Source organism: Notothenia rossii (assembly GCF_949606895.1).
Source record: "Notothenia rossii genome assembly, chromosome: 4".
Lineage (NCBI taxonomy): Eukaryota > Metazoa > Chordata > Actinopteri > Perciformes > Nototheniidae > Notothenia > Notothenia rossii.
The window spans coordinates 36627599-36643114 of NC_136902.1; the positions used below are offsets into that span (position 1 = coordinate 36627599).

Consider the following 15516-nt stretch of genomic DNA (forward strand, 5'->3'; position numbering starts at 1 on the left):
AGCAGTTAAAAAAGGACCTGTCAAATTTGACCGCAAACACCAAAGTAAGGGGGGGAAACGAAGACAATAGGAGGGTTAAAGCAATACATTCAGATATACTTTGTCAACCCTGTACACATGTCACATATAGCTGAAGTTCTATGCTGTATAGAAAAGTGATGTTATCAGAATCAGATGTATTGCCAAGTTCAAACATACAAGGAATTTGCTTTGGTGTATAATCGTGAATTTGTAAACACACAAATAAATAAATAAATAAATTAAGTTGTAGAAAAGGAAAAACTAATATTTTCTAAATATTATCAAGTTGATTAAAGGGTTGTGCATCTTTAAAAGAGTTGAACAGACATGTGAATATACAAGGAATATGCAAAGTTTGTGGAATATGAGGAATGGTTTGAATCCTTTAAAAGTCAGGGGGTTACAGGTTCTTGAAAGAAGCAGATATGCTAGAGGTTTTTCTCAGGGTTAGACCTCACCTTTGATAGCCTCTTTAGCTCTGTAGAGGGTTTTATGTTGCAGAAGCTTCCCGGGTGCCACGCCCCTGCTGCGGCAGCGGGAGGGCCTCTCTTCTCGGGTTTCACGGAGTCCAGATACAACCTGACGCAGGGAGACGGCTCCTCACACTGTTTAGCGGAACTGTTGCTTTTTGACATCCCACTTCTGGAATGCTGTGTGCAGTCACTGGGAAGGAATAACTTGGACTCACCTCACCGACAGGTAAGAGCTCACCTGGCTCTTGGGAAAGCGAGGAAAAGTTGTAACTTAGTAACTGTAGTTGTATGTTAAACTAGCTCTGTTTCAGGTAAACGACTGAAATAGGCTAACGCTAACTTTATATCTTGTGAGTGTGTGCCTTCTTTTTATCCAAATGATTGTTAATATCCTACCTGAGAAGAGAATGGACAGTTCGTTTCCTAACTCTTTGTAAAATATGCACACACAAAATCAATTGTCAGTAGGACTATAAGTTTAAAACTCTGGGCTTTTTAAGCATTGCAGTGATAAGCACGAGCTAATGTGCGCAATTATTGCGTAGTTCGTTGCGTCAATCATTAAACACTCTCTTTTGGTTGTCCCTAATGTATAATTAATTCATATTAAATGTATATAACACTTTTAGAATGATATATTCTGCGAAACATCAAATTGTAGAAGAATGCATGTAAGTTGCTCATATATATGTATTCAAAGATGTTTGTGAAGAAGAGTGTTACCAAATTGATTCTTAAAAATGTTTTATTTTGCTCTTGCATTTCTTCAGTTTTTATTATTTGAAATAGTATGGCTAACTGTTAGTACATTCTTATAAATACATTAAAACAAAAAGTGGTATCAAACACTGCATCCAGCACCTTATTCCTCCCTATCGTAGTGGGTGTGTGATTAACATCACTTTCATAATACTCAGTGTGCATACTCTGTCTAATCATTTTCAGCTAGAGCCTCTCCATGTTAATGTAATGAGGGTTTGCTGTGATACTTTACAGGCTTTAAAATCAGCATGATGACAATTTTGAGCTTTAATATCTTTTTTTAAATCTGATTCCCAAAATATCATATTGCACATGTTTTTTCTCAACTTCACAAGAAGCCACTAAACTAAAGTTCAAGTTATTTTGTGGTGGTGTCTTTGTTGTCTAGTGAGATCACTCCAAAGGCACATCACCAAATAAGTAATGACATTGGCTCGAGGCTGCTCTAATGTACAGTGTGAAAAAATCAGAACAAGTGTTAAAAACAACTACTTTTGTTGATTTAATTAATTCCATTGTCAGATTTACAAATGTTAAGGGCACAATTTGTGTTATGCTTTTTCATGCTAAATGTCTTGTTCTCAATAGACATATGAGCACATCTCTACAACACAATATTTAAAGTGGTGCTTTGCATGATTCTTTGTGAAGTAGTGCAAAGACAAGAAATCCATTATTATTTTATTTCCGGTAAAATAAAGCAGATATTCCTATTGGTGAATTCAGATCACTCAAAAGACCAGCAGTGGTGAAGGTGCCTCAGTCAATACAGCCCAAACAGAAGTGCTGATGTCCTGATTTGAATTGCTTAACTTACGCCGATCATTTTGTAAAGAGGAGACTATAGCCTACAGTCCTCTCGGCAAAACCCATCTTTTCTTCTCGCACGACATGCAACTCACTTACTGTACAGTCAGTGTCAACTTAGACCTGGCAACATATAGAAGCAGGTACATGTAAAACATAAGAAAAGTTACATAAAGAGCTCTAAAGTCCATCCTCACTACTGCACATGAAAAGCCTTTAGGCAGACTAGGAGTTTCTTTGATAGGTTCTTCACTGGTGGCCTTTCCAGTCATAAGGTCTCAAGTAAAAGTAGGCTCAGAAAGGAGGAAATATGAATAACAGTAAATAAATAAACGATTATTTGATTAACAGCGAAGATGTAATGACAGGTGGGGTATGTAATTTATTTCAGAAACACTTTGTGTTATATTCTATGGAATGCTCTTAACATCCCAATAGCAATGAATATCTGAAGTGCTTTGACAAAAAATCCATAAAAAATGTCATCTGTGGAAGTTAGGGGTGGGCGGATCAATCCCAAAATATCGATACTTCCGATATTACGTTACGTTTCAAAATATCGATACTAGAGCCAATAGGATCGATACTTTTATACTTTTTTTCCCGTCTCCTCTACTCGTCAATTTCTTCAACAAACTATTTGCAGACGAACACAAGTATATGCTCTTTTCTTCTCTCTCCACTGCTGTCCTCCTCTCCTCGAGGCTCGCGCACGCGCTCCCTGCCTGAACGCCGATTATCAAGTTGACTGACAGCAGCCGGCAGGGCAGGAAAGCAGCAGCCAGCGACTCGCGACTGCAACACACAAACGCGCATGATGGCTGAGAGAAAGAGCAGCGTTGTGTGGAACAATTTCACAACTGGTCATTACAATTTAGCGAACTGTGATGTGTGCAAGTTCGCTACTCTGGCCACTTTGTATTGTTATTTTTCATGTTTGCACTTTAAATTTGCAAAAGTAAAATGTTTATTTGTCTATAAAAACTGTCCTGTCTTTATTCATGAAAATGAATTCAGATTTAGTCTATTTATGATGCTTTCAGCTCAAAAATCATGTCATTCAGCTCCCCCCTATATGAAAGTACATAAGACGCTTTTCATTTAAAAAAGTATCGGTATCGATATTGGTATCGGCGATACTGGCCCTGAAATACTTGGTATCGGATCGAATCCAGATTTTGTGGTATCGCCCGAAGCCGTAGTACTGTAAAAAGCACGACCAATCATTTTAGCCGGCCCGGCTAAAGTAACTGGATGGCCTACCTCAAAAAAGTGGTCCAGTGAACGGAGATGACGTAACTCTCAGTCTATAGAGAGGCGAAGTCACGCCCATCTACTTCCGGACCATGGGACCCCGGAAGCGAAAAATTATACATTGAATTTAATGGAGAGAGAAAACGTATCTTTTGATCCCGTTTGAATTGTGCCACGAACTACACATATGATGTTTGTCAATCTTAAACAATCATTTCCATGTCAAAAAAGTCACATTTTGTCGTAAAACTGTTGAAATATAAGAGTATGAAAAATACGCGACTACAAAGACTACAAATCCCATTCTGGGTCGCGTATGTGATGTCACAGACGATAATGCTCCAAGTGGTTGAGACTCGTAATTAAAGCGAAGAAGAAGATTTCATAACTGATTTATTCCCTTCAATAAATACAAGAGATTGCTCCAATAAATTCACTTTTACAAGATGCCTGTGTACTTTTGTACCATGTTGTAATCACAAAAGTGATCATACCACTTGCTCGTTCTATCGCTTCTTGTCTGATGAAAGGACCAGGAGTCGCTGGATCAGACATATCAGGTAATATCATAGGTAATATACATGTTGTGCATGGAACATAGTCAAGTTAGCTACCTAGCTAGTAGCGACGACGCCGACGAGTAGCGAGCACGTTAGTTAGCATTACATTACTTAGCCTTGTCCTTTTTAGTAGCCTTACCATGAAGTTATTATTTTATTACATGAAGTACACCAACATGTTAAACAGTAAGAGTAGTCATCATGCTAAGTATTTCGTGAAACATTTGAAGAGTAGCCTACTGCGCCCTCCACCGGGTGCTAAGGAAGCAGTTCAGGGAGAGTCGAAGGAAGGCAGGCAGGCAGGCAGGGAGCTTTGCATGACATTCTTCTGGACATGTGTCATTGTGATGACAGTGAGGGTGAGTCAATCTGTTTGTTGGAAAGACAGTAGTTGAGTGATTACTGAGAGAAAATTATTAAAAGAGATAATTATTCAGTGTTGTTACTTTAAAGTGTTGTTACTGACCTTTTTCTCTTTTATTTTCTTTACCTCACCTGTAACTGCTGAGACCCTGAGGAACATGCACACTGACCTGCTCTGGCAACCTGATTTCCACTGTACGTAATAGTATTTGGTTATGGTATATTATTTATATACATCAAAGGCACAATGCACCCCCCAGAGACAAACATGTATTGAGTGTGATATTTTGCATAGGTCATGTGAAATCATCTTTACATACTAGAAAACTGTAGGAGCTGCAACTTGTTTTGAAATTGAATTTTTAATATCCGATAATAAAGTTGATCTGTTTTCTTTATTCTTCTCTCTTCCCAGCTCCATCCATCACCGTTCTCTGTTCCTGCAGGTCCTGCTTGCTAATCAATGCTTTATTTTTTTACACAATTACAAATAAAGTCAATGTATTGTATGACATGAAGTTGTGCTTCATTCTGAGTCAATAATAAATTCATTCTGCCTTCAACTGCAAAATGATTGTGGACTGCACCAACATCCATGTAGCTGCCCCCAGTAAGATGAACCAAGCAACGCTGACACTCAACATACAGCTGTGCTCTTAAGTTGACATGAAGAATTTGTGAAATATTGGTAATTATTTGGAAAAAATGACTGACGATGCAGAAAACTTTTTTTATATAGGAACAGTGGTCAAGTTAAGCATTTATCACTACATATGTGTCACACTTAAAAGGCCAAACACACTGGCCAAACACACCTCGTTTACAACTCCCCAGTTGACAGCCATGACTCCGTCTAAATTGTACCCCCCAAGCACCCTCTTCATGAGGGACGCGCATGGAGTGGATGAAAGTCCCGACCTCAGCACAGCACCAAAATTGCTGGCTGTCAACCCGAGGATTTGTCCGCTGTCCTACGGTGGCTGTCTGGATGGCAGCTTGCTGGTCTCTGCTCAGTCGCATTGAGGCAAGAATTGCCTCAAGCCCCCGACCCCCATGCTCCTTCACCAGCTCCGGCACGTTGAAAATGGCCTGATGTTGAGGCTGCAGCTCTGGCTCAGGTGACAAAAGCCATGCCATGCCACGCTGCGCCCCTCAGTGCAGACCTGAACCAGTCTACTTCCTCAGTGGCGATGTCTCTGGCCAGTGGGTTGTATGTCTCCTCTTGCTGTTGGTAGAGTTGAGACACCGGCTGGACTACTTTTGAAGTGCCAGGCTTCCTCCACTGGCACTCAACTTCTGTGGAGCTGATCTGCCACATGGCAAATATTGCCAATGCTGCAGCGTGGCTGCATTTGTACATCCTCCGTGCACAACCACAGACAGCGCTCTGCATCGCGCCATCCTCTCCCATGTAGATCTGTACAAATAAAGTAAGTACCATATTTGTTAACATGCTATAATAGATTGAATGAGCAATACAAGGATGGTCCAGATCTGGGGGTGGGAGGGTTTATTTTTCCATAGTTTTGTCCTCTTGTCTGATTGTTGTTATTGTTTGTTTTTTCTGTATTTTTTGTAATTTGTGTTGTATTGGTTGTGATTGTACATTGTATTTTTTTAAATGTGTATTACATTTTTGAAAAACATTTGATCAAATCAAAAGGATTTGGTCAGGATCTAGACTCAGTGTGTAGTTTATGAATTAATCAATGCTCTCTACATGAGGAAAACACATACCAGTGTACCAGAGGGAGTCACACACAGCTGTGCCTAGATAACCAAACAAATTGACAAGATAACCAAAATCCTTGAATCTACACACAGCAAATAAACTCAAATGACACAACGAGATGTAAAAAGGAGATCACACATATAGTCGATATAAAACTGGCCGCTTCAATCTGAAGAGCAACTAAAACAAAACACGGGAGTGTACCTTGTTCTTGTGAACACTAATGTTATCCATAGCATACACACCCATTCTAGGTTCTGATTGGCTCTCTAGGTTGGCATTCTAGCTTCTGACTGGCTGTCCAGGTTGTCAATCACAGCCGTGGGCATATTATACTAGTCGACTCGTAACATCGCTAAACTTTTTTTCTTGACGGTTTTCTCAGTCAACTAATGCTATTGATAACAGTAACATAAATTAACACAGCCCTGCACACTGCAGTCATTATATGCCTGGTCTGTGGTTCATCATCTTCTTTTTCATTCTCCTCCTTATTGACTGACATTAACGTTAAACATTGCACTCATGTTACTCACCGAAACCTTGTAAAGCCGGTCCCGCATGCTGGCTCTTACAGAACCGACTAACTCCCCTTTTGTGTATGTACAGCTCTCAACGTGCCCAAACTTGTAGTGATTTTCACCTCGTTTTATACTTTTATTCTCATTCTGAAAGAATGAGGTGAAATGTGCCAACGTGACGGCCATCTTTGTGTTGGTGACGCGTATTGTGCGGGACCAGAGACATGTAGTTCACTGAGCGGATTAACACAAAAAAAATGTGTTACTTCACAGTTTTACGACACATTTTTATTTTTTTGACTTGCAAAATGTTCTTTTAAATTGACAAACATCATATGTGTAGTTCGTGGCACAATTCAAACGGGATCAAAAGATACGTTTTCTCTCTCCATTGAATTCAATGTGTAATTTTCCGCTTCCGGGGTCCCATGAGCTCCCCCGGAAAGGGAGGGACTTCGCCTCTCTATATGGCGCTGGCCTACCTGCCTGTCAGCCTTCCATCTGTGCACAAACTTATATCGTGCCCTCATTGGTCATGTTCGCGTTCGTGTGTGTTGGAGGAGGGGCTCTGTAAGGAAGTGGCAGATTTTTTCCGGCTGTGTATTTTCAAATTCTAGCGCATTCGAGCTGGTTTCTCCAAAATTACCTACCTACCTTTAGTAGTACCAGCATATGGATAATCTATAATGTGACTTCATATGAGATTAAACAGGAGGACAATGTGTTACACATTCAGCTTCTTCATGTCTGCTCATTACGTTGTTGATAAAGCTGTTTGATGAACAAAGTGGACATAAAGTATTTGTGTTTCCGCTTTTACATTTCCTTACTTCTCCCTTTTTCGATTTAATACTGAACCCCAATTTAACCAAATCCAGAAGCGTTTTAAAATAAGACTTGTCTAACACTTGTATTGGTCTGTAAACTCCAGTCAAATATCTGAGCTGCCTGATTGTTAATGTAGCTTTGTTCTGTCTGCGTTTTGTTGAACAATGTCCTTATTCAAAAAGAACAAATGTCAGAGTCAGTTGTTTCTAAAGATCATCTGCCTTCTCAACTTTTCTGCAGTTTTCAAGTCTATTTGAAAAAAATGCAGTGTCTTTATTTGTTAGATTCAGGCCTTTATAATGTGCTTGTAAAACCTTTTGATAGATAATGTTGATTGACCTCCATAATGCGAAAGTCCCTTCATATAGTCATGTACATAGATCTATTGTAGCAGGGTGAAATGGCTCTAAACTACTGTTAATATACAAATGAACAATCCCAATATTTCAAATAATCTTCCTTCATGAAAGAATAAGCAACACATTATTTTTGTTTATGTACTGTATAGGCTAGCGGTAAAAGGATCCTTCTTTATTTGGAGCCATTTACTAAACATTTTTTGTGTGTTAATTGTTGGCGCTCTCAGCAGAGGCGTGTTTGTTTTACGGCCTCTTAAAGTGCCTCGTAATATTATAGCCTTGTGTGTGTCATTAGCTGTGTGAAGTTTAAGGTCTTTAATGGGGACCCAAGCACCTGTAGTCAGAGTCTGCAATAAAGAGTTCCCATGGGAAAAGGCACCAGATACAAATTCAAAAAAATAAAACAATATTACTAAAATATTGTATCTGCCACCTGGTAGCCTTTAGTGGCATGAAACCTTTTTGAAAGCCAGTGAATCATTTCAGTAATGTCAAAATTCAAGGTGATGTTTTTCATTTAATGTTTTATTTGGTATTTTAGCAGTTTATTGCAGATTATTTGACTCGACTCAGTCATTTGAAAACTGTATTTATACCTAATAAATATATGCATGGCTAGGTAAATACTCATTGCATTGTTATTCATGTTTGTAGGCTCCACTCATGTCTCCTCACCTCCATGCTCCATCATCATCTCTCTGGCTCATGCTGTGTTTCCTGCTCAGGTTCTTCCTACTGCTGTCCCCAGGGGTCTATGGCCAAGGTAAAGTGCTTTCATCACAAATATAACTTCTTATTACTACAAATATTCACATTCACAGCTAGAGAGGATGGTGAAGTCTACCAAAACATCTGTGTTTTGTTGTTGTATTATTTAGCTAGCAGCAACTGCATTAGGCTAATGTTATCATTGCTAAAATGATAGTCCTGACATGAAAAATAACCTATAATGGCATTTTGGTCTTCTATCTTATAAACAACCATGTACCACTATTTATTTTTGAGGAAGGACGTAGCCAGACCCGGCGCCAGAACAAATCTAAAGGGAGGGCATATGATGTTCATGGGAGGGCACACAAAACCGTCATGTGCTGCGGGCCTGCGGCACAATATATAACAGCAAGGCCAACAGCATGGCGCAAAGACGCACACTTATCGCAAATACATACACAAATAAAGGTTAACATAGAAACCACTTTTGAAACATTGTGTGCGTGGCAGCACAAACACTGGTAAATCACCAGCAAGGCAAACTGGTTAAGGGTGGCAGCTTCTTCATCGTTGCACTCGGAAAGAAATAGTAGAGACGGAGACGATGAACTGTTTAGCCCACCTTGGGCATGGTTTATTTTCCTATGCACTGCACTCGGACATGTGGAGTGAATCGTGGTCACCTCTGCGAGGGAGTTGGTTGACAGCTAAAAAAGCTATAATATCAACGACAGCTGACACGTAATAACGGTTCCGTGCCAGCTGATCTGCACCAAAGTAATCATTTCCTTATTTGTTTCCTGGCATATCTGTCTCTCTCTCCACAGACTCTCACATGAAATGTGTTCTTTTGATGCGGCATGCCTTATCAGTCCTGTATCAGTCTGTAATGCGTGTTTCCAGTCCCAAAAACCTTTGACAGTAAAAGCCGCATCAGATGAAGACGTATTTACTTTAAACTGTCTACAGGGGAAACAAAAGGCTGCGTCTGCTTTTAACGAATATTCAAGCCATGGTCTGTTGTTGTACCATGCAGTGGCAAAAGGGTACTTCTTTCCTGAAAACAATCTCCCTGGATAACGATCCAGTTTCACCTGGTTGGGTTTATTAACCCCAAGATCACCTGGGGCTGTTGGTCTTTGAGCGGTTGCTGGCCCAATAGTAGCCTACCTGTTGATGTGCTGCAAGGTAGCGTTTGTAGTGGAGGCACCGGCACGGAGGAGGAGGATGCTGGCGGGTGTGGTACAGGGTGTGTGGCAACGCAGGTGGTGATGGTAGGGGCACAAGGAGCTGTGCCTCGGAGGACAGCGTTGGTTTTTATAAATAATAAAAATCGTGTTTATTGGGGGAGGGCAGGAATGTCAAATGGGAGGGCCTGGCTCTCCTTGGCCCTCCTACGGCGCCGGGCATGGACGTAGCCCACAGCTTTTTTTGGTAAAGATAAAGACTACTTGAGATGCTAGCTAGTTAGTTATTTGCACATGTTTTAACAACTCAGTTTAGCAAACACAATGTCTTACAATCTCACACACTTATTGTAAGATGTTGTGAAATTGCATAGTTTAGGGAAAAACTTAATTTGTTTTTGACAAAAATTGCTAGCTTGTTAGCTAACTGTATCCTCTTACCATTAATGTAAGCATAAATGATGTCATAACATCTTACATAAAACAATCATTTTATGTATATTATTACAATAATCCACATTTGATATGTCATATTCTTCACCTTAATAGTTTATATATGATGATTACTATTATGTTGCATCACCCCATAACGCAGGTTTTTACCTGCATTTTTAATTACGGCAACTACGTTTTCATTAGACTCTAAGAAAACAAGGATACTGTGAGCTCATATCCGTCACATTCTCATGACTACAATATCTAAGGAACGGAATTAAGAGGTCAAAGGTCATAAAACACTTGTTTGGGTATAACTCAATGATACGTCTGCTAAACATGAAAAGTGAACACAAATGTATAACAGGATAAAAAGTGTAATTGGATAAATTGATAAAGAGATATGTATGAAAACTGCAACTTGAATGGTTGGCATTCATTAATCAGGCTATAATTAAAATAAAGTTTCTACTGCTGGTTTATAAGAACAGTATATCACAGTGTGGTGCTTTTCAATCATTATGACATGTTTTTAAGAATGTTCTATTTATTCATGGTTACTACATTTCATTAAAAGGAGCAATTGGCCTCAAACGTCAAATTATTTCAATGCTGAACTAAAGAATGATGGCCGCAACCAGCTACTCGTACCCCACCCATCAGGAATTACAACACTGCTACTCTACTTGCCTGCATATCTGCCCGCCTGTGTGGAGAAGTTGTTGTTGTAAGTGGGTCTGTTAGACCTTGACCCCAGTCAGTAAAACTCCCGCCAGACCCTTTCTGATCTTCTGCCAGGCTCCCAAGAAGATGAGGACCCTCTAGAGGCCCCTGGCTCAAATACACACACACACACACACACACACACACACACACACACACACACACACACACACACACACACACACACACCCACCCACCCACCCACCCACCCACACACACACACACACACACACACACACACACACACACACACACACACACACACACACACACACACACACACACACACACACACACACACACATGCTATTCAGAAAAGACTGTGTTGAGTGTTGAGGGTCATACGTCCACAGAAGCGATGAAGACACAGTTCTGTGATTCATGCTGTTCAAGTCTACACTCCTCTTGTCTTCTTTGCTTCCGTTTCCCCGTCCCCCCTCATGTTCTTGTCCATCTATTGCCCTGCCACATAGTACATAAAAAACCCTGACACACTGTAACTCTGTGCTGTGCCTCTGACATGACCGTTGACCCTCCAGTCTCCAACCAGCGTCCTGTTCCTGTTTCTACAGCAGACGGGAGGACAGGGCATGCTTTGATGGATGAGAGGCCAGCTGGAGAGAGGGATGGATGGAGGGCGGGAGGATAGAAACATGAAAGACGCTGCTTGTTAGGAAGCCCCTGCTGGAAATTATGTAGATGAAGTCGAAACAAGACACAGATTTGATTTAGGGAGAAGGAAGCGAGAGGGGTTAGGCCGTCTTACAACGGAAGCTTCGCAGCTTGTTTCTTTGATCTTTGACAAATCTGCAACTGTCGCTTCCTCTTTTTTTTCATTTTGTTGTTGTCTCCCTTTGTCTCTTGGACTTTAAAGGTCGTCTTAAGCTGACGGTCCTGTCTGAGGACAGACTGCAGATGAAATGGAAGGAGGCCGACGGACCTGTTCAGGGCTACAAAGTCAGAGTGAAACCCATCTCAGGTAAGACTTCCTCGGCTCTTAAAAAAATACATATTTGTCTCATGTCCTTTAATTCCACTTACGGGAAAGGGATGCATGCTTCCATTTTTGGGGGAAGACCCTTCCTATGTCAGCCTCACTATGACACTGGGTACAAAGTGAAAAAATAACTCTTCATACTTATACCTGCAAAAATAAAGCACTCTGAATTTTAAATAACCAGCATTAACAATTTACTTTATATAACACGCATTCTCGAGTGTGCAGAGGTGCCTATGAGGAGGTCATGTGAAATGGTTTTAAGAGAAGTCAGGAAGTCTCTAGGAATGATCAAACAAACATAGCACTTTTACCCAGGTGACAAGTGTTTGTGTCCCGTGTGAAAACCATAATCAATTTTTTAAATGTTATTCCAAAAGAAGAAATCATACAAATAGTTGTATGAAGAAACATGTGTTGATGAACTTGACAGGCCCTCACAGAGCCCTGACCTTAACCCCATCCAACACCTCCAAGATTAACTTGAATGTCAAGTTTTGGCCAGGCTTTATCACACAACATCAGTGGGCAACCTCACCAATGGTCCTGTAGCTGAATGTGAATGGAAGGGACTGAGGTAATTGATCAAAACAAATATATTTGTTGATTGTTGGCCTCAGTATAGACTACTTTCAACCAAATAGCCTGATAGCTTTAAAACTATTTTGATTTTCATGATTGAAACACTTGGTCCTGTCATGATACAATATTCAGACTGCAAGTGTTAGTTGTACATTTTCTGGAACAACAACTAGAATACATAACAAACAAACACTAACAAAGCATGCATTGGTTGTAAAGGGAGTAGTGAATGTGGAAGTGATTTCACACAGCCTTTGATTCTCCTGCTTTGGAATCCCGCTTGCCATCAGAAGCATCTGCCTCTGGCTCTGCTTATACAAAGGAAAGATAAGAAAGGGCTAAAGGCAGCATTACAACATCAGATAACATACTTTGTGTGTTGTTTAGCTTCAAAAAGCAAAATAACCCTTCACCTTCCGGTAAAAAAAAAAGGGTTTCAACTTCTGGGAAATCTGTTTGGTTAAAATACACTTTATTCTTTCATGTGAAATACCAAGAGATGTCATTAAAGTATTTACAGAATCCAAAAAGGTATTAGCAGGAAAAGCCAACAATCTGATCCTACACTTTGTGAACCAGCACAGTCCCTTGATTTCCTCTTCTCTTGTGTGAACATGTCATGTGGTGTGAAAGCCTTTGCTCTCCCTGTAGTCCAGACTGCTGTGAATTGTTCAGCTCTGTTGCTTCCCAGGTGATGGTTTGGATAAGAAGGCAGCTCCTATCCTCACCTCCACCTTCACATCTGTGATTCTTAACTTCATCTTTAACATTGATTTCTCTCTGTCACCCTCTTATCTGCCATTCCTCTCTGTGCAGCTGAGTCCAGGCATGTCTCAAAGAAGGACACAGGGGGGGGGGGGGGGGCTTAGAGAAAGAATTCAGTCAACGGGAGACTTAAGGTGTTGGGTCTGGGAGAGGGGGGCAGTACGAGGATGAAAAGGTGGTGTAGATGTGATACACAACAATACTGGTTTTGAAAAAGTCTTGAAGTGTAATTAAACTATTACATTTCACTTGTTGAAACCTGCAGGACCTGCCCCAGACATCCAGGGCCAGTAGACCGTGGCCTTCAGTACTTTATTACTTATCACCTGATATTGTTTTAAAAGAAGATGTTGTGTTCAAATATGTTGAAACATTTAGTCTGAAGTGTGACAAATAATATAAGAGCAAGTAGACAACTGAAGCAATTATTGTAATTATTGTATCATAAAAACATTTGGAAATGCAGGGAACATAATAACAAACATAAATAAGAAGAGGTTAAAGGATACACATTTAAGGTCATATCAAAAATAAACTTGCAGGACTTTAATAAAGTGGTTAAACATCTTCCTAACCCACTAACAATAAGAATTGGGACTAGCCAGGTGTGCTGCTTTATTCCTCTACCTACGCTGACTCAGATCAAATCCTTACATTTGCTGATGATTCAGTGTTTTGGTAATTAACAAATGATGAATCAGCATACAGGAGGAAGTTGTCTGATCTTGTAAGACGTTGCAGCAATGATAGCCTTTAGCTTTGTTTTGGAAAAAGAATATCATAGACTTCAGAAGAGGGAAATATGGGAAACTACCACTATAAATGGCCTGGTAACCAATAGCAAATATGAAAGCATTTACATTTCCTTGATCCTAAATGGGAAAGCTATCTTTGTAAAACCTTAAAGATGGCTCATCGGAGATTATATTAACAATAAGTCTGGCTTCCTAAAAATACTTGGGACATTTTGTAAGAGATTACATTCCTGAGGCTATTGGACTCTTGAATGTAAAACCTTCAGCCCTTATGTTGTGATTTTGATATTTTTACATTATTCGTGTCTTTATTGTAAACCTCTGACACTTTAAGAGTTTTCTGAGTATCTTTTATATTTATGAAATTCTATGTATGTCCATCTGTTTTATGTGTTTAACGCTGCATGCTTCGTTGATTGTTATCTTGTCTATTCTGCAATGAGTAGGCAAGTTCTCACTTTCCCTTTAGACTTAATGCCATATAGTCATTTCTCAACTCTGTCTCTCGCCTCTTACAGAGGTGCCACAGCCGGAGCTGATGCTGACCACCACACGGGGCCGGGCCACGGTGGCAGGACTGGACTCCAGTCAGGAATACGCCCTCCAAGTCCTCGTGCTCAATGGGACGACAGAGAGGCTTCTCGCAAAGCGCAGATTCACTAGTAAGATACACAGCGATGTTGATGAGAGTAGTTTGTTGAATAGGGTGGATGGAGGGAGGTTTATGAACACAAAAGCAGTTCTTGAATTGGGCCTGTACTCACCGGTACGCAGTACCGGGACTTCTAATTTTTACCCATCTGGTACCGTTACTTCTTACTGAGTACCGGCACGGTGCCGGTACGGCGGTACTCAGTAGGCCTACTCAGTAGATGCGTCATGAGGTGCCGCCGCCGCTTTGCCCGCCTCGCCCCCGGAGCAGCAGTCTTCGTCGCACCAAACACCGCCAACCCTCGGCCAGAGGACCTCGGCAAAACAGAGGCTGCCCAGGTATATTTAAACAAGTTCCCAACTCCCCTGTACAGTGGGGTAAGGCGCTCATTTAGCAGCTCATGGTTTAAAAACAGAGATTGGCTGGAATTTCCTGTAAAAAAGATGCCATCTTCTGCTATGCATGTACACATTTTGGTTCAAATATATCTAACTCAGATGCCTTCACCACAATTGTACCAGAGTACCAAACGCTGTCTCCTGGTACTCATCTGAGTAACTCACTAAAAAAGAAATAACTAGGCCTACTATATGACACTAAAACAAGAATACAGTTTAAAAGGGGAGTGATTTGTAAAATATCCATAAAGAATAAGAAAATCTGATTACAGTTCTGTTTCATATGGATGTTGAGAGATGTATCCATAGATCTCTTCATTTTGCTCTCAAAGTGCACCAGATTGATGCTTTTAGCTTCAATATTTAAAAAGAAAATCTTGTGTTGGATCCACTCCCCACTTATAAAAATAGCACTTTACCACTGCACCCCCTCTAATCTCAGATGCACCCTGAGTCCTTTTGTTTAAGTACAGTGAGCCTTTCTAAAATATACAGTAAAGAGACAAACCCACCAGCATTATAGGATATACTATGACTTTGAGCCAAATTCTTGTTTTTGGGCTGTATAAATAAATTGACTTGAAACAGTTGCTGATTTAGAGTACTGGCACCTTTTTTATTCCAATTCAAG

At 40.4% G+C, this 15516-nt stretch overlaps 1 protein-coding gene across 1 annotated transcript in view; it reads left to right on the forward strand.

Moving 5' to 3' along the window:
- The first annotated feature begins 498 nt into the window (after window positions 1–498).
- The window catches only part of LOC307036266 (collagen alpha-1(XX) chain-like), a 46995-nt gene continuing 31977 nt past the window's right edge, over window positions 499–15516 (forward strand). Inside the window, exons 1-4 of the mRNA XM_079676414.1 lie at window positions 499–720; window positions 8335–8443; window positions 11611–11715; window positions 14354–14497. Of these exons, the coding sequence (XP_079532540.1) occupies window positions 514–720; window positions 8335–8443; window positions 11611–11715; window positions 14354–14497 (565 nt within the window). The 5' untranslated portion in view covers window positions 499–513. The remainder of the gene's footprint in view (window positions 721–8334; window positions 8444–11610; window positions 11716–14353; window positions 14498–15516) is intronic.